General features: G+C 38.2%; 1 protein-coding gene across 23 annotated transcripts in view; it reads left to right on the top strand.

Annotated features, from left to right (window-relative positions):
* CADPS2 (calcium dependent secretion activator 2) overlaps nt 1-24,256 on the top strand; it is a 571,224-nt gene that overhangs the window by 244,131 nt on the left and 302,837 nt on the right. For all 23 annotated transcript variants that reach the window (XM_043872603.1, XM_043872601.1, XM_043872591.1 and 20 more), the window contains exon 6: nt 2,572-2,693. In XM_043872603.1, coding sequence (XP_043728538.1) covers nt 2,572-2,693 — 122 coding nt within the window. The remainder of the gene's footprint in view (nt 1-2,571; nt 2,694-24,256) is intronic.

Here is a 24,256-nt window from a genome sequence, read left to right as displayed (position 1 = left end):
AAATAAAAGCAAAACTAAACAAATGGGATCTAATGAAACTTAAAAGCTTTTGCACTACAAAAGAAACTATAAGTAAGGTGAAAAGACAGCCGTCAGATTGGGAGAAAATAATAGCAAATGAAGAAACAGACAAAGGATTAATCTCAAAAATATACAAGCAACTCCTGCAGCTCAATTCCAGAAAAATAAATGACCCAATCAAAAAATGGGCCAGAGAACTAAACAGACATTTCTCCAAAGAAGACATACAGATGGCTAACAAACACATGAAAAGGTGCTCAACATCACTCATTATTAGAGAAATGCAAATCAAAACCACAATGAGGTACCATTACACACCAGTCAGGATGGCTGCTATCCAAAAGTCTACAAGCAATAAATGCTGGAGAGGGTGTGGAGAAAAGGGAACCCTCTTACACTGTTGGTGGGAATGCAAACTAGTACAGCCGCTATGGAAAACAGTGTGGAGATTTCTTAAAAAACTGGAAATAGAACTGCCATATGACCCAGCAATCCCACTTCTGGGCATACACACCAAGGAAACCAGATCTGAAAGAGACACGTGCACCCCAGTGTTCATCGCAGCACTGTTTATAATAGCCAGGACATGGAAGCAACCTAGATGCCCATCAGCAGATGAATGGATAAGGAAGCTGTGGTACATATACACCATGGAATTTTACTCAGCCGTCAAAAAGAATTCATTTGAACCAGTCCTAATGAGATGGATGAAACTGGAGCCCATTATACAGAGTGAAGTAAGCCAGAAAGATAAAGAACATTACAGCATACTAACACATATATATGGAATTTAGAAAGATGGTAATGATAACCCTATATGCAAAACAGAAAAAGAGACACAGAAATACAGAACAGACTTTTGAACTCTGTGGGAGAAGGTGAGGGTGGGATGTTTCAAAAGAACAGCATGTATACTATCTATGGTAAACAGATCACCAGCCCAGGTGGGATGCATGAGACAAGTGCTCGGGCCTGGTACACTGGGAAGACCCAGAGGAATCGGGTGGAGAGGGAGATGGGAGGGGGGATCAGGATGGGGAATAAGTGTAAATCTATGGCTGATTCATATCAATGTATGACAAAACCCACTGAAATGTTGTGAAGTAATTAGCCTCCAACTAATAAAAAAAATTTAAAAAAAAAAGATTTCTAGATTTATCTAGTGTACTCAATTCTCTTTCATGCTTAGTACTTCATCTCAGCTTCCTTGAGTGTTAGAGAGACTGTGAACACTGTTACTATTATCTATTAATTCTCATAGTGTGTTTTCATTGTGTTTATTTTTATTCATATGTTGGTATGCATTTCAGTGTGAGAAAATGATAAAAGCCTTGGCTGAGGGAAGAAAATGCTTCTGAGTTTGACTTGTATTTTTGGTGATCAGTTTCCCATATGTTTTTTTATGGAAAAACAAAACAGTAGGCATTTGTATATACAAAAAAATCTTGTACCAGAACTAAAAGGAATAAAAGTTCTGTTAAGATGATTTATTTCTTTGAGACCTTTTTGCCTCAAGGTTCATATCATAAATCTACAAAAGGTATAATGATTTAGTGATGTATTAAAAAATCAATAAATGATACATACATTTTTAGTGGATATTTTAGTAGCTACATGGCATGAATGCTGTTAATATTGTTTGTACATATACAACAGGAGATCAATAAAATATACATATGTATTTTATATATATATGAATTCCATTGAATATATTTTATGAATGTTGAGAATGTAGGAAAATTCATGATGCAAATTTTTTTAAAAGGCTATAGTAAATAATATTCAGCAGTATTCATATTTTATGTGTATATCCAGTGAGAATGTTAGGTTACAATATTTTAAGATTGGCAGCCTTTTATACAAAGATAAAAAGCACACTTGTAAATTATGTTTCCCTTCTCCCCAGGAGTTATGAATATATAAGCTAATATCAGTCTTTCTACTCTTTTCCAGTAGACTTTATCAAATTAATGGATTGGGAAAATATTTTTCCTTGTCTGGTTAATAGTAAGATATTCTTGGCAAGTTATACTTTTTATATTTTCATAAGATATACATTGGCCATAAAGAAAATTCTTTTGTAAATGCTGATAGTCATATAAATAAGTGAGTATAGACATTTTCTGATGCCACGTATTGGTTATCTGTGAATTGGTATGATGGTGACAGTGTCTACCAGTCACCTTATATGGAACTCAACCTGTATTCTTGTAACACATTCACTGAATTTTCATCATTCTGCTTTGCCTCATGCACACCTGCCAAAATTGTTTTATAGGATCTGAGTGTATATCTCACTTCATTGTGGCTCATATCTAGAGACTTTAACTTAATTTCTGGCAGGAGATGCATCTTCAGATACCAGACTTTTTCAAAATGTTATGTACTATACCTTCCATGAATAAAGATGGATTATAAAGAAGATAAAATACCATCGAGATTGTCAGATAATTATATCAGTTGGTCAGCCTAATTGTAGTTCATTCTGTTGTCTCTGTTGCTAAATGTTGTCAATTTGACAAATCTGTGAAACATTTTTCTTGTCTTTAGATTGTCATAATGGAAGTGCAAGGTTTGAGGTCAGTCGCTCCCAATCGAGTTGTTTACTGTACAATGGAAGTGGAAGGAGGAGAGAAACTGCAGACAGACCAGGCGGAAGCCTCAAGGCCACAGTAAGCCCGCTGGGAAAAAATGTGTTTTCCTTCCCTCCCAAAGAAACGTGCCTTATCGATTTGCAGAATTGTATGGTTTTGTACTCTGAAACTGTTAGTTGGCTACCTCTGTCTCAACTGTGTTACAATCAGTGAGTGCCTTTCTGAATAACGAGGCTGTAATTAGAGCTGTAACAGAAGCGCCAGTGTAGTGCAAACAGAAAATCCAGCGTGCGTATGTGAAACTAATTATTAGGCAATTAAATGTTTGTCAGTCATTCGTAAGGAAACATGTGTTATGTGTTATTTAAAAGATAGTGCTCGATTCTATTTCAGTTACTAGTAATATAATCTATAACTTTTCCACCTCAGTGGCGGTGCTGAGGTAGATGGTGTGGGTGATGTCTGGGGATGCTCCAGTGAGGAGGCTTGAGTTAGAGAATCAGTTCATGACTACTGAGCAGTCACTGGAGATGCTAACGCTGTTCATTGCTGGCAGTTTTATGTTTCGGATGCTGGAAATGAGTGTAATTAAGTTTGGAAAATATTCTGTTTAACTGATTTCACACTTGCGAAATATCACAACCTCTGGTAGAAATAACCTTACATTGGCCAGAAGAATTCAAATGAAGATCCCCTGGCCTTAATCTGCACACTGCCTTTCAATAACATTTTTTTATTCTATTTAGATTTCATTCAGAATTTCTTTACAGGACTTGGCATTTTTGTTATTATGGTGTCCATATGTAGAGTCTTCATTCAGGAAACCTCAACCTCTGAACTTCTGGCTAATCACTGGCTAAGCACTGGGTAGACAGAGATGAATAGGAAACTGATTTTTCTTAGAGCAGACGGAGTCAAAGGAGGTATACAGAAGATTGTGTGCAATAGGGCAGTTGTGCACAGTGTCCCAGGGTTGAGAAGAAGCAATCTGAAACTTCTCATCCTGCCTTACAAAACCCTACAGGTCTACCCCTGGCCAGTCTCTCCTTACCTCCGGGACCTCACCTCGCCCCTCTGTTCCTCTGGTCAGTCACTCTTCCACCTCCCTGGACTTCATGAAGTTCCTCACACCTCTCAAGCTTCTCTTGTCGTGGCACTTGCTTTTTCCTCTGCCTGCAGTGACTTTGCCTCTTATCTTTTTAAAGCTGGATCCTTAGTATTGAGAAATAATCCCTTGCTGAGCACAATTCAGTCCTTCAGATAACCCACTGCTAAGCTGATATTTTCTGACTCATCACTTTATAATTTTTAAATTAGTGGTTTCTCATCTGTGTATTTTGTATTGTTTCCTTTCCTCTGTCCTTTTTGGAAAAAAAAACACAATACTTATTTGGCTGCACCAGGTCTTAGTTGAGGCACACAAGGATCTTCAATCTTCATTGCAGCATGCATGATATTTTTTGTTTTAGTTGCAGCATGTGAAATCTAGTTCCCCAAGCAGGGATAGAATCCGAACCCCCTGCAATGGGAGTGTGGCGTCTTAGGCACTGGACCACCAGGAAAGTCCTTCCTCTCTCCTTTTGAACAGAGCTCTTGTCCTATCGATCTTATATCCTAGTACCTAGTAGACACTTAGTCAGAATTTACTAATTTGCCTGCCTGAGCTTACTTTTATGCCTCGTCATAGTAAATAATAAATGATGTTGTATCTATTCCTGCAGCCAAATAGAATTGACTTATAATGTGACAATGAAGTGAAAATAAGGAGGATAAATAGCTTTTTAAGAGGTTAAAACCTCTTAGGAGGAGGCTATGTGAGATAGAAAGGGAGATTGGAACCATTTCTAGGAGGGCATACGGAGTCAAGAAAGAGGTTTGGTATTTATTTTAAAATATTAGCTGTTTTACTATATTCACAGTGTTATGCAACCACTGTCCATTTTAAAACATACTCATCACCTCGAAAAGAAACTCTCATTTTAAAAAGCTTTGTTTATTTTTTATTACTTGGTCGTACCACATGGCCTCTTGGATCTTACTTCCCCTTCATGTTCAGTCTCTCAGTTGTGTCCAGCTCTTTGCAAATCCATGGTCTGTAGCACACCAGGCTGCCCTGTCCATCAGCAACTCCTGGAGCTTACTCAAGCTCATGTCCCATCAAGTCGGTGATGCCATCCAACAATCTCATCCTCTGTCATCCCCTTCTCCTCCCACCCAGTCTTTCCCAGCATCAGGGTCTTTTCAAATGAGTCAGCTCTTCGCATCAGGTGGCCAAAGTATTGGAGTTTCAGCTTCAACATCAGTCCTCCCAATGAATATTCAGGACTGATTTCCTTTAGGATGGACTGGTTGGATCTCCTTGGAGTCCAAGGGACTCTCAAGAGTCTTCTCCAACACCACAATTCAAAAGCATCAATTCTTCAGTGCTCAGCTTTCTTTATGGTCCAGCTCTCACATTCATACATGACTACTGGAAAAACCATAGCTTTGTCTAGATGGACATTTTCAGTAAAGTAATGTCTCTGCTTTTTAGTATGCTGTCTAGGTTGGTCATAGCTTTTTTTCCAAGGAGCAAGCATCTTTTAATTTCATGGCTGCAGTCAACTGTCTACAGTGATTTTGGAGCCCAAAAGAATAAAGTCTACCACTGTTTCCACTCTTTCTCCATCTATTTGCCATGCCATGAAGTGATGGAACCAGATGCCGTGCTCTTTGTTTTCCGAATGTTGAGCTTTAAGCAAACTTTTTCACTCTCCTCTTTCACCTTCATCAAGAGGCTCTTTAGTTCTTCTTCACTCTCTGCCATAAGGGTGGTGTCATCTGCCTATCGGAGGTTACTGATATTTCTCCCAGCAATCTTGTTTCCAGCCTGTGCTTCCTCCAGCCCAGCATTTCTCATGATGTACTCTGCATGTAAGTTAAATAAGCACGGTGACAATATACAGCCTTGATGTACTCCTTTTCCCATTTGGAACCAGTCTGTTGTTCCGTGTCCAGTTCTAACTGTTGCTTCCTGACCTGCATACAGATTTCTCAAGAGGCAGATCAGGTGGTCTGGTATTCCCATCTCTTGAAGAATTTTCCACAGTTTATTTTGATCCACACAGTCAAAGGCTTTGGCGTAGTCACTAAAGCAGAGGTAGATGTTTTTCTGAAACTCTCTTGCTTTTTCAATGATCCAGCGGATATTGGCAATTTGATCTCTGGTTCCTCTGCCTTTTCTAAAACCAGCTTGAACATCTGGAAGTTCACGGTTCACGTGTTGTTGAAGCCTGGCTTGGAGAATATTGAGCATTACTTTGCTAGCGTGTGAGATGAGTGTAATTGTGCGGTAGTTTGAGCATTCTTTGGCATTGCGTTTCTTCGGGATTGGAATGAAAACTGACCTTTTCCAGTCCTGTGACCACTGCTGAGTTTTCCAGATTTGCTGGCATATTGAGTGCAGCACTTTCACAGCAACATCTTTTAGGATTTGAGATAGCTCAACTGGAATTCCATCACTTCCACTAGCTTTGTTCATAGTGATGCTTCCTAAGGCCCACTTGACTTCACATTCCAGGATATCTGGCTCTAGGTGAGTGATCACACCATCGTGATTATCTGGATCATGAAGATTTTTTTTTGTACAGTTCTGTGTATTCTTGCCACCTCTTCTTAATATCTTCTGCTTCTGTTAAGTCCATACCATTTCTGTCCTTAATTGAACCCATCTTTGCATGAAATATTCCCTTGGTATCTCTAATTTTCTTGAAGAGATCTCTAGTCTTCCCCATTCTATTGTTTTCCTCTATTTCTTTGCACTGATCCCTGAGATACTAGATACTAGACCCTTTATATATATATGTGTGTGTGTGTGTGTATATATATATATATATATATATATATGTTTTGCATATGTTTCCTTCCATTCATTCATTGTCTTTTTACTTTGTTAGGAAAGTCTTTTGAAGCATAAGTTTTATCTAGTTTTTTGTTGCTTGTGCTTTTGGTGTCGTATCTAAGAATCCAGTGCCAAATCCAAGGTCACATACATTTATTCCTGTGTTTTTTTGCCTATACTGTCATGATTTCAGCTTTTACATTTCTGTCATTGATCCCTTTTCAGCTAATTTTGGTACATAGTATGTAGGGTACAACTTCCTTCTCTTGTATATGACAGTCCAGTCGTCCCAACACCATTTATTGAAGAAACTATTTGTCTAGTCAATATTCTTGGTACCCTTTTAAAAATCATGGGTTTATTTATGTACTCTCAATTTTGAAATATTCCCAATGATACATCTATATGTTTATTTATTCTTATGCTAGTACCACATTATCTTGTTTACCACTGCTTTGTATTAAGTTTTAAATTCAGGTGCATGTGTCTCCTAAATACATTCTTTTTCAAGATTATTTTGGCTATTCTGATTTTCCATATTAGTTTTAGGATCATTGTCAATTTCTGCAAAAGCTTTGTAAATATCACCAGCTAAGATTCAGATAGGAATTGTATTGAGCCTGGGGTCAATTTGGAGAGTATTGCCATCTTAACAATATTAAGTCTTCCTACTGAGGAACATGGGATGTCTTTGCATGTATCTGAATCTATAATTTCTTTCAACAGTGTCTTGTAGTTTTCAAGATACGTTTTTTACTTCTTGGGTTAAGTTTATTTCTGGTATTTTATTCTTTTTGATGTTATTATTAATGGAATTGTTCATTTGAATTCATTTTTGGATTATTTATTGCAAGTGTATAGAAGTACAGTTGATTTTTATATGTTACTTCCATTTGATGTACCCTTACTGAACTTGTTTATTCTAATAATTTTTACTGGATTTCTTAGACTTTTCTCTATTTAACATGACATTTGCTAATAATGATTCTTTTACTTCTTACTGCCCAATCCAAATGCTTTTTATTTAATTTTTTGCCTAATTGCCCTAGCTTCTTCAGTACAATGTTAAATAGAAGTGGCAAGAATGGACATTCTTATATTCTTGATTTTAGGGGAAAAGCATCATCTTTCATCATTAAACATGATGTTAGCAGTGCCTTTTTAATATATACCCCTTATCTGTTTGAGGAAACTCCTTTCTACTCCTAGTTTGAGTGGATTTTTTTCCATGAGAGAGTGTTGGACTTTGTCAGTTGTCTTCTTTGCTTCTGTTGATATGATCATGTGGTATTTGCCTTTTATTCTATCAATATGGTACATTGCATTCTACGGTATTGGGGGTGTTAACCCAACCGTGCATTTCTGATGTAATTGCCACTTGGTCATGATATGTACTTCTTATTGTTACTGGTTTAAGTGTTCTAGTATCTTGTTGAGGATTTTTTAAATCTATCTTCATAAGAGATTGGTCTGTAGTACCCCTTCTTTGGTGACTTCTGTCTGATTTTATATTGGCCTCATAAAAACTTCTTGGAAGGGTATGAAGAATTGGTATTAATTATTGTTTATATATTTGGTAGGATTACCAGTGGGACTAGCAGGGGTTGGATTTTTGTTTGTAGGTCTTTAGTGATTACTAATTCTGATTACATATGAACCACGACAGCCCTGCTGGGTTAGGTTCTTGGTGAAAATCTGCTTTACACATGGCTGCCTTCTGGCTGTGTCCTCACATAGTGAAGAGAACCATCTCATTTCTCTTCATCCTCTTATAAGGACAGCCACATTTTCATGGGTCTGTCCCCACATGACCTCATCTGAGCCCAATTACAGTCACATTGGGGATTAGCGCATCAACATATTAATTTGGAGCGTTCATAAACACTACCCTACTCTAGCACTCCATGAGTTCTTAAGGGAGTGCAAAGTCCTTAGAAGCGCAACGCCATGATGCTTTTAAAGAATCTTTTTTTTTTCCCCCAAGTTTTACTGATGTATAATTTATATAGCATAAAATTCTTCTATTGAAATTTAGATGATTTTTAATAAATTTATACACTTGTGCTACCATCACGACTCAGTTTCAGAACACATTATTTCACAAAATTGCTTCATTCCCATTTGCAGTCTTACTCAGTTCCAGGAAACCACTCATATGCTTTCTAGCTCTATAATTTTTTTCTGAACATTTCATATAAATGATATGCAAAATGTAGTCTTTTGTTTCTGGCTTTTTTTTCACTTGGCATAATCTCTACAGAGTGTATTTAATTGATACTTAAATATTTGTTCAATGAAATGAGTTAATTTTTATATAGCTATTTTATCAATAACTTTTTCACAAATAGTAAAATTTTGGAAGAGTGTATTTAATTGATACTTAAATATTTGTTCAATGAAATGAGTTAATTTTTATATATTTTATCAATAACTTTTTCACAAATAGTAAAATTTTTGAAAGCTGCTTCCCATTTAATTTCTAATGAACTCAGAATGTATTCATAAAGAGATGCTATAATAGGAAAATTACACATGGACAATTTAAATGAATTAAAATATTTGTGAGTTAGAAAATATTGCAGTAAGCCTCCAATACTGTTTTCTTGGGGGCTTCCAAGGTGGTACTAGTGGTAAAGATCCAGCCTGCCAATGGAAGAGATGTAAGAAACCCAGGTTTGGTCCCTGGGTCCGGAAGATCCCTTGGAGGAGGAAATAGCAACCCACTCCAGTATTTCTACCTGGAGAATCCCATGGACAGAGGAGCCTGGTGGGCTACAGTACACAGGGTTGCAAAGAGTTAGACACTACTAAAAGCGAATTAAAGTACAGACAGTCCTTTTATTACTCTTACCACAAGGAAATTTGGCTGAAATATCTTACGTGCATTTCCTCATGAATTCTGAGTTAATTTTTAAGAAGAACTAAAGGATGTGTTTATCATTGTTCCCAGCACAGATTTCCTTAAAAATGTATCTCCTAAATGCTGACCAACTGCAACTTTTCAGCAGTGTGGTTACTTTTATCTTGAATTCATCTTATACAACAGGAAAGGCATTCATCTCCTCCATCATCATAGTGAATTATGCCTCGGACATGTTTTCTAAATTTCATTGTTTCAACAGTTTGTGCTTTGTTGGAGATCAATTCATCCTTCTGTCTGATGTTAAAGCGCCTTATTTAGTCCACATTTCCAATAAATGTAATCAAGATTTCTAGCCATTGCCTATTTCATTCCTGTAATTCAGATTTCCTGCCAGCAATTAGGTAGAAAACAGTGTGTGAGGTTGGCACATAACTTAGATTGTGGAACCTGGGATCTAATAAAAATGATGTAAAAAAAAAAAATGATGTTTATAGACAAGTTTGATTCATGAATAGTGGTAGTCATCTATTAAAGTTTCAGTTTTACTTTTGTTTTCTTTTTTAATAGCGGTGACGGAATGTAGACAAATAGTATCTTCAGTGGAGAAAATTCATCATTTCATAGTCTCTCAGTGAACCCGGGAAAGTTTAGTTCTCTGTAATAACGTACAGAAGCATTGTTGCTCCACTTTTATAGCTTTTTACCATTTTGAGACATTTCATTATTTCAATTTTAGCCCGTACTCTTAATGATACCACCTGAATGGAAGTAGAGGGGTAGTCAGACAACAGACTGAAGCTGGAAGGGGCAGGGAGTGACTTGTTGTGGTCGTGTAGTGGTCCCCAGTCTCTTGATATGTGGTGATCTTAACACACTTACACACTTTCCCTAAAGACAATGAGCATCCTTAAGAGTATCTAAAACATGAGAGCTAATGATACCCTATGGGAGGCCAAGGTAGATCTTGGTTCTGGGGAAATAAATGCAAGGGAATTCATTTTTAAAAACAAATCAGGAACTGCTGGGAGCTGGGAATGGGGAGTTGCTTTTCAAGGAGTGCATGCTAAGTCACTTCAGTCGTGTCCACCTCTTTGCGACCCCATATTCTGTAGCCCACAAGGCTCCTCTGTCTGTGGGATTCTCCAGGCAAGAGTACTGGAGTGGGTTGCCATTTGCTTCGCCAATGCAAGCAGTATAATGTTTGAAATATGCAAGGTGACTAAAATTCTAGAGTTTTGCTGTCCAACATTGTGCAACAATACAATACTGTATTGTTCTCCTAAAAGTTCTTTAAGAGGGTAGATTTCATGTTAAATGTTCTTGTCACACACAGGAAAGATCCTGGGAAGCAGCACTGTTTTTTGTGACACCTTCTCTCTCTCTCATCCCGTAGTGCTGTCTTATTAAAGACATTTGAAGGTTAATAGGTCTCTGTCCCCGACCCCCATCAAAGCAAATGATAAAATAGAAAGGCAAGGAACAGTAAGAAAAGCTATTGAGTTGTATCATTAGACAAATATATTTATGCTTATTGGGACAGAACATTCTTCTACCTCATGGAAATGATGGGAAACTCAGACTTCAGTACTTGCTTATGGAAATTTTAAATTCTGAACCAGAATTATAACAATCTGTCAAACTATTGAAAGATTATTGCCTCTTATGGGAAGCTTAACAGAATGACAAGCTACTGGGACACATGTTTAAGAGAGATTTAATAAAAATAAACCAAGAGAAAGGTAACCGTATTTTTTTAAAAAAACATAGTTGTTTTCATTTTAATATCTACTAAGGCCAAAATTAGTTTTGAAGTGTAATTCATTATCCAGCTACTCTTGCTGAAAAGAGATAGAATATACTACATTTTAAAATCATCTGTCAAAAGTATGCCTATTCTTAATGCATCAAGAGGAAAACACTCAAACCACACACGTTTCATTTTTCTCATTTTCATCTTTAAAAATACGAGATTCCCTCCTCTTATATAAAGTTGCCAGAAATAACATTTCTCTAAAACTCATGCTACTGGTGCGGAAGAAAATGAAGCCTAAAGAGACAGACATTGGCCTAATACAGAAATTGCATTCAGGGAATTACAGGGAAAGCGTGATGGATTAAGATTCCAGACGCTTGCTGAAAAGCACTAATGGAAAACAGCATTGAGAGAGCTTGGGAGAAAGTGCATATCTGTGAGTCTCAACATCTCGAGGAGGGATTAACAGTTTGTAAGTAAAAGGGAAAAGAAAGTGAAAGTTGCTCAGTCATGTCTGACTCTTGGAGACCCCATGGACTACACAGTCTGTGGAATTCTCTAGGTCAGAATACTGGAGTGGGTAGTATTTCCCTTCTCGAGGGGATCTTCCCAACCCAGGGATCAAACCCAGGTCTTCTGCATTGCTGGTGGAATTTTTACCAGCTGAGCCACAAGGGAAGCCCAAGAATACTGGAGTGGGTAGCCTATCCCTTCTCCAGTGGATCTTCCTGACCCAGGAATCAAACTGGGGTCTCCTGCATTGCAGGCGGATTCTTTACCAGCTGAGCTATCAGGGAAGCCCCTGACTTCCCCTTACAATCCTTGACTTTTTTCCAGAGCAATGTTTTGGAGTTGTTTTCATCATTGTTTGATCTATGTATCCAATTTATTGAGTGGGAAACATTTCACAGAGTATGTGTCGCAAACAACTTTTCTCATGGTGCTGCTCTCAGACTTGCTCCAGAAATACCCTCCTGTTCTAGTGAGAGAGATCTTAGCAGAACCCAGAGATTTGCTGCCCATTTTCAGGTGTCCAATAACATGTTTGAAAGTAAAAGTGTTAGTCCCTTGATTGTGTCCAGCTTTTTGCGACCCCATGGGCTGTAGCCCACCAGGCTCCTCTGTCCATGGAGTTCTCCAGGCAAGGATACTGGAGTGGGTTGCCATTTCCTTCTCCAGGGGATCTTGCCAACCCAGAGATGAAACCTGGGTCTCCTGTGTTGCAAGCAGATGCTTTACTCTCTGAACCACTTTTCAGGTGTCAAATAACTTGTTTAGGTATTCAAATTTTCCTATCACTTTAAATCAAAACCTACCCAATTCAAAAGGGTAAGATTTCCCTCGGTGGCTTCCCTGGTGCCTCAGATGGTAAAGCATCTGCCTGCAACGCAGGGACCCGGGTTCGATCCCTGGGTCGGAAAGATCCCCTGGAGAAGTAAAGGGCTACCCACTTCAGTATGCTTGCCTGGAGAATTCCATTCACAGAGGAACCTGGTGGGCTATAGCACATGGGGTCACACAGAGTCAGACGTGACTGAAGGACTAACGCTTTCACTTTCACATTCTTTTCCTTTCTTTCCTCCCAGCATGCCCAGAAACCTGTCCTGGGGAAAGGGTACTATTGTCTGTTCCTCACTTGCATTTTGTTTTTGCCTGCCTGTATGTGCTTTTCTACCAGTTTTGGGTAGGCTGGAGGAGGGAAGAGGTGAAGGGGCAAAATGCCTTTGTATTAACATATAAGTGCTCTCTGTGGTCCTCTCTTGGTTAGCAGATGCCTTCTGTCATGGAAAATGTCCACATTTAACTTTTCTCTGGTGCAGTTCCTTGGAGACACACCCCCTGCTGCCCAGAACTTCTGACCTCACACTCTTCCTTTCTAGAATAATGCATCCTGTAAGCACCTTCCTTCCTCTTCCCCCGAGCCGCTGCTTTAATGATGTTGTCCGCAAATCCTCTTCCTGCTTGAACTAGTTTTCTCAGCAGATGGCTCACACATTGGGTTAGCCTGAAGGGAGAAGAGGGCAGCGATTGATGAGATGATTAGACAGCATCACCAACTCAATGGACATGCATCTGAGCAAACTCCGGGAGTTAGTAGATAGAGCAGCCTGGCATGCTGCAGTCCGTGGGATCAAGAGTCAGACACAACTTAGTGACTGGACAACAAGAAAAGTTCATTCAGGCTTCTCTATAAAATGTTAATGAAAAAACCCAAACGAACTTTTAGGCCAGCACAGTAAATTGGTGACCTGGGTTTGATCTCTGGGTCAGGAAGATCCCCTGGAGAAGGGAATGGCTACCCACACCAGTGTTCTTGCATGGAGAATTCTGCCCATGGACAGAGGAGCCTGGAGGGGGCTGCAGTCCATGGGGTCACAAAGAGTTGAACACGACTGATCGACTTCCACTTTACCTTTAATAAAATGGAAGTTCCTTGAATACAAAGGCTGTATATTATACCTCCTGGTTCTCGTCTAGCACCAGCCATAAATAATATGGCCCATTTGTGGTCTGTAATCTAATTTAAATATTTTCTCTACTATGTAGATTATTAAAAAAAAATACAGTCTCTCAGTAGGTATCAGAGTATGACTCTTGAGCCAGCGCCTACCCAGATTAACAGGATGTCTAGTCCTCATTCTCACACCCCAAGCTCCCATTTATCTAGAAGTTCCTTGGGAAACATATTCCCTTTAAAGGACCAGTTCTTCTGCTTCTGTATGCTATATTGAGGCTGGAATTCAGATGTACTTTCAGATCTTTGTTACCCTGCATACCCTGAGATGAGGGACCACTTGGGTAAACAAGAGGACTTGCCAAGGGATACAGGGGCGCAAGTTCAGCTTTAATAGAATTGGTATATTATTCTTCTAGTTCATAAATACTGTTCCCTGAAGCCCTTCTTTCCAGGGAAGAGCCTGCTAAGCGCAAGTTCTCTCTCAACCCACTTTTCAGACTCCTTTCTTTGACTTTACAAAAGAAAGGTTCACCTCTCATCCAACTTGAATCTTACCATGATGTTTTTCCTAGAGTGGAAAACCTCCACATCACCATTCAAAAGGAAAAAAAAAAATTAATGTTCCTGGTAGTTTTGAGAAAACAATTGACCAATGATATAATAAATCCTTCTGCAAATTAGATGTCTTTTATTTCTCTGCTTTCAACAAAGTTGATGGATTTGTTCAAGTTTTAAACTGCTGGATGATTGAAAAATAGTTTTTGCTCATCAATCACTGTATTTTTACATTCATATATGAAGGGAACAAATTGATAGACATTGCTGTAATAATGCCCCATCTACTTATTTTCTTAGTTTATAGGGAAGAAGGAAAATGGGTTAAAATTGATGTTGAACTGTCTCAGTGTAGAATTAAGCTACAATCATTTGTATATACATGAAATAATAGGAAAAATAGCTCTATCCGTTTCATTAAGACATGCATTTCTAATGAATATTTTTACTTTTCACATTTATTAATATTCATCATACTTCTTTGGGATCACTTGGATAGTAATTGTAATAAACTAAATTTAGAAGGAATTTTACTTTTTTATTTTTGACAAATTTCGTTTGTATTTAAGGTGTCCAACGTGATGCTTGTTATGTGCAGACATTTTAAATTGACCTGACTGTGGTAATAACTTCCCATATTCATCAGCTCCCATAGTCACCTTTGTGTGTTTGTGTGGTGAGAACCCTTGATCTAGTCTTAAGAAATTTCAAGTATACACATTATTATTAGTCACCATGCTGAGAAATTCATACCCTTTGATCAGTATCTTTCCTTTTCCTCCACCTCTCAGGCTCTGGTAACCAACATTCTACTCTGTCATTATGAGTTAGGTTTTTTGTTTCAGATTCCGCATATAAGTGAGATCATACAATATTTGTCTTTATGTGTCTGGCTTATTTCACTTAACGTAATGTCTTCCAAACACTCAATATTTCCATGCTATTGCAAATAACAGGACTTCCTTCTTTTGTAAGGCTGTGTAATATTCTGTTGTATAAATAACACATTTTATTTCTATAGATGGATACTTGTTTCCCTATGTTGGCTACTGTGAATAATACTGCAATGAACATGTGTTAGTTCAGTCACTAAGTCATGTCTGACTCTTTGCGACCCCGTGGACTGTAGCACGCTAGGCTTCCCTGTCCTTCACTATCTCCCGGAGTTTGCTCAGGCTCATGTCCTTTGAGTCATGTCCTTTTTCTCCTGTCCTCAATCTTTCCCAGGATTATGGTCTTTTTCAGTGAGTCAGCTCTTCACATCAGGTGTCCAAAAGTACTGGAGCTTCAACATCAGTCCTTCCAATCAATGAACATCGGAGTACAGATATCTCTTCAAGATGGGGATTTTATATCCCTGAGTATATACTCAGAACTGGGATTGCTGGATTATTTGGTAGATCTACTGTTAATTTTTGACAAACCTCAGTAATGTTCTCCATAGCAACTACATCATTTTTATACATACGAACAGTGTTAGGAGGGTTCCAGCTTTTCACATCCTTACAGTCACTTCTTTCCTTTTGTTATTTAAATAATAGCCATCCTTACACATGTGATGTGACATCTCATTGTGGTTTTGATTTCTGTTTTCCTGATTACTGATGTTGAGCATCTTTTCATGTATCTGTTAGCCATTTGTATATCTTCTTTGGAGAAATGTCTATTTCTGTTCTTTGCCTATTTTCTGATCAGGTTTTTTCCTTTTGCCATTGATTTATACAAGTTCTTTATATTTTGGATATGGCCTCATTATCAGAGATACAGTTTGCAAATATTTCCTCCCATTGTACAGGTTGCCTCTTCAGTCTGCTGATTGTTTCCTTTGCTGTGCAGACGTTTTTAGTTTGAGGCAGTGCTCCTTGGCTATTTTTGCTTTTTTGCAGCTTGTGCTTTTAGTGTCATATCTAAGAAGTCATTGCGTAGACTAATGTCAAGGAGACTTTCCCTTATGTTTTCTTTTAGGAGTTTTATGATTTTATGTCTTGTTTATAAGTCTTTCATCCATTTTTAGTTGAGTTTTGTGTGTGGTGTAAGATGTGCCATCTGCACATGGATATCTGGGTTTCTCAGCACATTTATTGAAGAGATTATGTCATATGCCAACAGTTTTACTTTTTCCTTTCTGGTTTCCATGCTTTTCACTTTTCTTGCCTTTTTCATTTTTATTATGGATAGGACTTCTAGTATTATGTTGATTAAAAGAGGTAGATGCCCTTATCTTCTTCCCATACTTACAGGAAAAGCGTTCAGTTTTTTGCTGCTAACTATGAATCTGTGGGCTTTTATAATGTTGAGTTATATTCCAGAAGGAAATGCATTCATTCATTAGCTCCTTCCTCTCTCTCCCCCCACAATGTGTAGAACCTTATAATCAGAGAAAATTAGAGTTTATGTACATATTTATATACATGTAGATACAGATAATTTTAAAAAGTTGGATGTGACTGGGTGACTGGACAACAGCTAATTATGTTGTTGTTCAATCACCAAGTCATGTTTGACTCTTCGTGACCCCGTGGACTGCAACACACCAGGCTTTGCTGTCATTTGTCATTTCCCAGAGTTTGCCCAAGTTCGTGTCCATTGAATCAGTGAGGCCATCCAACCATCTTATCCTCTGTTGCCCTCTTCTCCTGCCTTCCATCTTTTCCAGCATCAGGGACTTTTCCAATGAGTCAATTGTTTGCATCAGATAATTATAAGAGCATCAATAAAATATTCAGTTCATCTCAGTCGTGTCAGACTCTTTGAGACCACATGGACTGCAGCACGCCAGGCCTCCCTATCCATCACCAATCCTGGAGCTTACTCAAACTCATGTCCATCAAGTCGGTGATGCCATCCAACCATCTCATCCTCTGTCATCCCCTTCTCTTCCTGCCTTCAATCTTTCCCAGCATCAGGGTCTTTTCCAATGAGTCAGTTCTTAGCCTCAGGTCGCCAAAGGATTGGAGTTTCAGCTTCAACATCAGTCCTTCCAATGAATATTCAGGACTGATTTCCTTGAGGATAGACAGGTTGGATCTCCTCGCAGTCCAAGAGACTCTCAGGAGTCTTTTCCAACACCACAGTTCAAAAGCATCAATTCTTCAGTGCTTAGCTTTCTTCATGGTCCAACCCTCACATCCATACATGACAACATAGCTTTGACTAAATGGACCTTTGTCAGCAAAGTAATCTCTCTGCTTTTTATTTATTTATTTTTCATTTATTTTTATTAGTTGGAGGCTAATTACTTTACAATATTGTAGTGGTTTTTGTCATACATTGACATGAATCAGCCATGGATTTACATGTATTCCCCATCCCGATCCCCCCTCCCACCTCCCTCTCTACCCTATCCCTCTGGGTCTTCCCAGTGCACCAGGCCCGAGCACTTGTCTCATGCATCCAACCTGGGCTGGTGATCTGTTTAACTATAGATAATATACATGTTTCGATGCTGTTCTCTTGAAACATCCCACCCTCGCCTTCTCCCACAGAGTCCAAAAGTCTGTTCTGTACATCTGTGTCTCTTTTTCTGTTTTGCATATAGGGTTATCGTTACCATCTTTCTAAATTACATATATATGTGTTAGTATACTGTAATGGTCTTTATCTTTCTGGCTTACTTCACTCTGTATAATGGGCTCCAGTTTCATCCATTTCATTAGAACTTATTCAAATGAATTCTTTTTAATGGCTGAGTAATATTCCATGGTGTATATGTACCACAGCTTCCTGATCCATTCGTCTGCTGATGGGCATCTAGGTTGCTTCCATGTCCTGGCTATTATAAACAGTGCTGCGATGAACATTGGGGTGCACGTGTCTCTTTCAGATCTGGTTTCCTTGGTGTGTATGCCCAGAAGTGGGATTGCTGGGTCATATGGCAGTTCTATTTCCAGTTTTTTAAGAAATCTCCACACTGTTTTCCATAGTGGCTGTACTAGTTTGCATTCCCACCAACAGTGTAAGAGGGTTCCCTTTTCTCCACACCCTCTCCAGCATTTATTGCTTGTAGACTTTTGGATAGCAGCCATCCTGACTGGCGTGTGATGGTACCTCATTGTGGTTTTGATTTGCATTTCTCTGATAATGAGTGATGTTGAGCATCTTTTCATGTGTTTGTTAGCCATCTGTATATCTTCTTTGGAGAAATGTCTGTTTAGTTCTTTAGCCCATTTTTTGATTGGGTCATTTATTCTGCTTTTTAGTATGCTAAGTTGGTCATAGCTTTTCTTCTAAGGAGCAGGTGTCTTTTGATTTCATGGCTTCAGTCACCATGTGCAGTGATTTTAGAGCCAAAAAAAAAAAAAAATAGTCTCTCTTTGTTTCCATTGTTTCCCCATCTATTTGCCATGAAGTGATGGGACTGGATGCCATAATCTTAGTTTTCAGAATATTAAGTTTTAAGCCAACTTTTCCACTCTTCTCTTTTACTTTCATCAAGAGGCTCTTTAGTTCTTCTTCAGTTTCTGCCATAAGGGTGGTGTCATCTGCTTATCTGAGGTTATTGATATTTCTCCTGGCAGTTTTGATTCCAGCTTGTGCTTCATCCAGCCTGGCACTTTGCATGATATACTCTGCATATATAAGTTAAATAAGCAGGGTGACAGTATACAGCCTTGACGTACTCCTTTCCTGATTTGGAACCAGTCTGTTGTTCCATGTCCAGTTGTAATTGTTGCTTCCTGACCTGCATATAGATTTCTCAAGAGGCAGGTCAGGTGGTCTGGTATTCCCATCTCTTTCAGAATTTTCCACAGTTTGTTGTGATCCACACAGTCAAAGGCTTTGGTGTAGTCACTAAAGCAGAAGTAGATGTTTTTCTGGAACTCTTGCTTTTTCAATGATCCAGCGGATATTGGCAATTTGATCTCTGGTTCCTCTGCCTTTTCTAAAACCAGCTTGAACCTCTGTAAGTTCATGGTTCACATACTGTTGAAGCCTGGCTTGGAGAATTTTAAGCATTACTTGGCTAGCATATGAGATGAGTGCACTTGTGTGGTAGTTTGTTGTCAAGCATTAACATATAGTAGGGTAAAATTCTAAATCTATGAGGAATAAATAGAATCAAAGTAAAAATTCAAAGCAAAAAACAATATCAAAAATTTTGTTAAAGAATTATAGAGGTGTTTTTTAATGGATGGTGATGAAATCATTTTTTTTGTGATAAATTCCCTTGAATCCACTTAAAAATAATATCACTGCTTCGTGTTAAATGCCAGTGTTTCCAACACACCAGAAATCATACCCTTTGCAACTCTTTAAATTTATATTTAAAATTTCTAGATGTCAATTTAAAAATGTGTGAAGAGGGTACATAATTTTTGAAAATTATTTTGGGAAGTACATGAGACAAACTTTGAAGGCTGCTTTTCTAAAACATGCAGTGTTTTGGAGCCAGACTGAGTCCTGAGGTTAGAAGACTTTACTGTTGCAGTGCTACAGACTTAGGTTGCTGAGCCCAGACAGTCAGAAGAGATGCCTTTATTCTTAACTATTCCTATACTTAAATCTGTAGTATGACCAGCAGCCAAGGAGATATCCCTGGGGCTCACTTTCACTGATACACATCTTCATGGAGACCAGATAAGCATCTTAAGACTACATGTCTTAAGACTGTGTGCTTAGTCGCTCAGTGGTGTCAGACTCTTTGCAACTCCATGGACTGTAGCCCACCAGACTCCTCTGTCCATGGGAATTCTCCAGGCAAGAATACTGGAGTGGGTTGCCATGCCCTCCTCCAGGGGATCTTCCCAACCCAGGGATCAAACCCAGGTCTCCCGCGTTGCAGGCAGATTTTTTACTGTCTGAGCCATCAGGGAAAGGACATGTGCATAGTAATCACTACATAGACATTGCTATGAACAGAGAGTAGGAGTAGTCCATGTAAAGGATTTGCCAGGATCCTCAGAGCCATCAACAAATGAGAAGAATGATAATATCCATAAGTAGGAAAGACATTTTACATTTAACTGCATGGTATTTGGTGTGAAGTGGTAAAATAAGCTGCTATTTTTAAAAAATGAGCAGCATTTATAATACTTAAAAATAGAAATACATAGAAATTAGATAAATTGTCAAGAAAGTAGGATATTTAAAAAGTCAAGTTTCAAGATTTTAAAACGTTGATGTCAAGGTGATGCTCTATTTGAGGACAACTTGGCTGTAAACCAAAGAATGAGACAGATCAGAGTGTAGATCTCAGCATTGCAACATGCTAACCACCTCATCATGGCTAGTTATTTTCGTCTGTGAGGTGTTTCTTCATTGGTAAAATGGGGACATCAGTGCTTGCTCAGTCACATCCTACTCTTTGTGACTCCATGGACTGCCAGGCTCCTCTGTCCGTAGAATTCTCCAGGCAAGAATACTGGAGTGGGTAGCTATTCCCTTCTCCAGGGGATCTTCCCAATCCAGGAATTGAACCCATGTCTCCAGCATTAGCTGAGGGGATTCTTTATCACTGAGCCACCAGGAAAGCCTCAAAATGGGAACGGTGGTGCCTGTATGAAGGATTATATTGTGAATAATTGACCTACTGTGTGTAGGAACACTTGACCATGTTCTTCTGCTTTTATCTCACCTCATATACTCACTATTCTCTGTTTTAGCCTTTGTTCTGTTCATTTTCAGTTTCTTTAACCTTGTGTTCATTTTCTACTTTCTTTAAACCTTTTCTCTCAGCACCCTGTTTTAAAGTCAAGCATCTCAAGGAGGGGGCTCATAGTTGAAGAAAAATTCAGTGCTCTTGACAACATGAACAAACATATTATGAAGCCAAATATGCTTTGGTCTTCTGAGTTCCATCTGATTTTTGGCTTGGGTGTTTTCTTTGTCATGTAAAATTTATTTGATGTGAATCCCATGACCACTTTTTTTGGTAAGATAGAAAAGTTAGTTTCCATCAAAAGGAGGTAGTTTTCAACATGAATAATGCCACAGTGTCAATCACAAATGGACAGCATTCTTCAGTTGTCACACATTTGCTATCAGCATTGGATTTGTTTCTCAGTTGATGCCATCGAAGATTTATATCTGCTCTGGTAAAACATAGCTGTCAACGGATCCCCAGCTCGCAGCTGAGCTTCCCACTACTGTTGACGGTAATTTTGCAACCGTGTCTTCCATGTTGGCGCCATGTTAATACATTACGTGCGGGGCACTCAGCTGTGTTGTCTACTAGAGCTGTGGAATAGAAATTCAGCTGGGGACTCCCACTACAATTGACATGTGGAGCCATGAAAGAAAAGGTAATCCTAAAATCAGTGCATCTTATATTACCTGGATTGTTTTAGATACAGGGAAATCTAAAACAGTTGGTAAAAATGTCCTGGTAAGAAGGGAATACAGATGGCTGTTTCTGCAAATTAGAGTATTCAAATGGCCTTGGTGATGGGGGGACCCTCGGGGAGTCAGGGTCAGAAACGCAGTACTGGCCTGTGTGTAACAGGGTGCTTCCCCCTGCCTTTCTCTGCCCAAAGAAATGTGCACAATGTTCAAAATCAGTTGAACTTGGTGGGGGTTTTGTCCCCAGGCTGATCTCAGCACGCTTTCTTCTTTATTAGCATTTTTTACTTAAGCATAGTATATAATACATAAATATAGTATAAATACATAAACACAATTCAACATATTATAATATATTTAATTTTTTATATTCATCCTAATGGCTGGTTATATATCCCTTCATAGAAAAGCTCATTTTGGGGTTTTGGAGTAATATCCATAATGTGTATGTTGATGTATTGATATATATATACTTATATACACACATTATTATGTGGAGATGTTTTAAGTTGAGTAACGTATAAAATATCATTGCAATAGTTGTAATGATCTCAAGACTGAGATTCTTTGAAAGTAAAAATTAGTTTTTCTAAAAATACACAAGAATTATGAGATCTACCCTCTTAATGAATTTTGAGTGCCTAATACAGTACTATTGACTATAGGCAAAATGTCATTCAGCTGATCTGTAGAAATTATACTGAACTGAAAATTCGTAACTGTTGAACAGCAACTCCCATCTTCATTTCACTCCAGACGTGACAGTTACCATTCTACTCCCTATTTCTATGAATTTGACTGTTAGATACCTCGTGTCCTTCTGTGACTAACTAATTTCACTTAACATAATGCCTTCAAGGTTCATCCTTGTTGTCACATATGACCAGATTTCATTTTTTTTTTCAGGAGGGGGGGCGATTTTATTCTTTACTCTTTTAATTGGCAGAAAGTTGCTTTACAGAGTTATATTGGTTTCTGCCCCACAGCAATGCGAATCAGCCATAATTACATACATCTCTCCTCCCTCTTGAGGGAGGTATATATACTTCCCTCCTCTCCCTCTGTCCCACCCCTCTGGATTATCACAGAGTGCCCAGTTGGACTACCTGTGTTATATAGCAACTTCCCACTAACTGTATCTGTTTTACACATGATAGTGTATATATGTCAGCGTGACTTTCTCAATTCGTCCCACCCTCACCTTCCCCCTCACTTGGTGTTCACAAGTCCATTCTCTACTAGGTTCATCAGTACCTTTTCCCTAGATTTCATATATATATATATATATATGCATTAATATACAGTGCTTGTCATTCCCTTTCTGATTTACTTCACTCTGAATAAGAGGATCTAGGTTCATCTACATCACTAGAGCTGACTCAAATTTGTTCCTTTTTATGGCTGAGTAATATTCCACTGTATACATGTACCACAACTTCTTTATCCATTCATCTGTTGATGAACATCTGGGTTAGTTCCATGTCCTGGCTATTGTAAATATTGCTACAGTGAACATTGGGGTACATGTGTCTTTTAGAATTGTGATTTTCTCAGGTTATATGCCCAGTAGTAGGATTTCTGGGTCGTATGGTAGATTTAGTCCTAATTTTTTAAGGCATCACCATACTGTTTTCCATAATGGCTGTATTAGTTTATATTCCCAACAGTAGTACAGGAGGATTCCTTTTTCTCCACATCTTCTCCAGCATTTATTGTTTGTAGATTTTTTGATGGCCATTCTTACTGGTGTGAGGTGATACCTCATTATAGTTTTGATTTGCATTTCTTTAATAATGAGTGATGTTGAGTATCTTTTTATGTGTTTATTGGGTATCTGTATGTCTTCTTTGGAGAAATGTATGTTTAGGTCTTCTGCCCATTTTTTGATTGGGTTGTTTGTTTTTCTGATGTTGAGCTATATGAGCTGCTTATTATTTTGGAGATTAATCCTTTGTCAGTTGCTTCATTTGCAGTTATTTTCTCTCATTCTGAGGACTGTCTTTACATTTTGCTTATAGTTTCCTTTGCTGTGCAAAAGCTGTTAAATTTTATTAGGTCCTATTTATTTTTGTTTTTCTTTCCATTAATCTAGGAGATGGGTCAGAGAGAATCATGCTGCAATTATTGTCAAAGAGTGTACCGCCTGTGTTTTCCTCTGTAATATCTTTATCCATCCATCCATTGATATTCATTTAGGTTGTTCCATATTTTAACTGTTGTGAATAATGCAGTGAACATGGGAGTATAATGTCACTTTCAAATTCTGATTTATACACACATACACACACACACACACATATGTATGTATATACCCGGAAGTGGGATGGTATTGGGTCATACAGTAACTCTGTTTTTAATTTTTTTGAGAAACCTCCATACTGTTTTCTATAGCAACTGCATCATTTTTTTATTCCCACCATCAGTGTTCCATGGGTTCCAACTTCTCTACATCCTCACCAGCACTTGTTGTATATATTTATTTATATATATATATATATATTTTTTTTTTTTTTTTAAAGATAATAGTCATCCTAAGAGGTGTGGGGTGATGTCTCATTGGGTTTTGATTTGTTTCTCCCTGATGATTACTGATGTTGAGCAGACTTTAATATACCTTTTGGCCATTTGTATAATTTCCTAGAAGAAATGGTTATTTATGTCCTTTGCCCATTTTCTAGTCAAGTTACTTGTTTTTCTTCTGAGTTGTATGAGATTCTTCTATGTTTTAGATATTAACACATTATCCCATTATCAGACACACTGTTTGTAAATATTCTCCCATTCCATAGGTTTCCTTTTCACTCTGTTGATTATTTTCTTTGTTTTGCAGGGTTTTTTTTTCCAGTTTGATGTA

This window comes from Cervus elaphus, chromosome 18, assembly GCF_910594005.1.
Source record: "Cervus elaphus chromosome 18, mCerEla1.1, whole genome shotgun sequence".
Lineage (NCBI taxonomy): Eukaryota > Metazoa > Chordata > Mammalia > Artiodactyla > Cervidae > Cervus > Cervus elaphus.
Note: the sequence above shows the minus strand (reverse complement) of the source record. Positions and strands in the feature narration are given on the sequence as shown.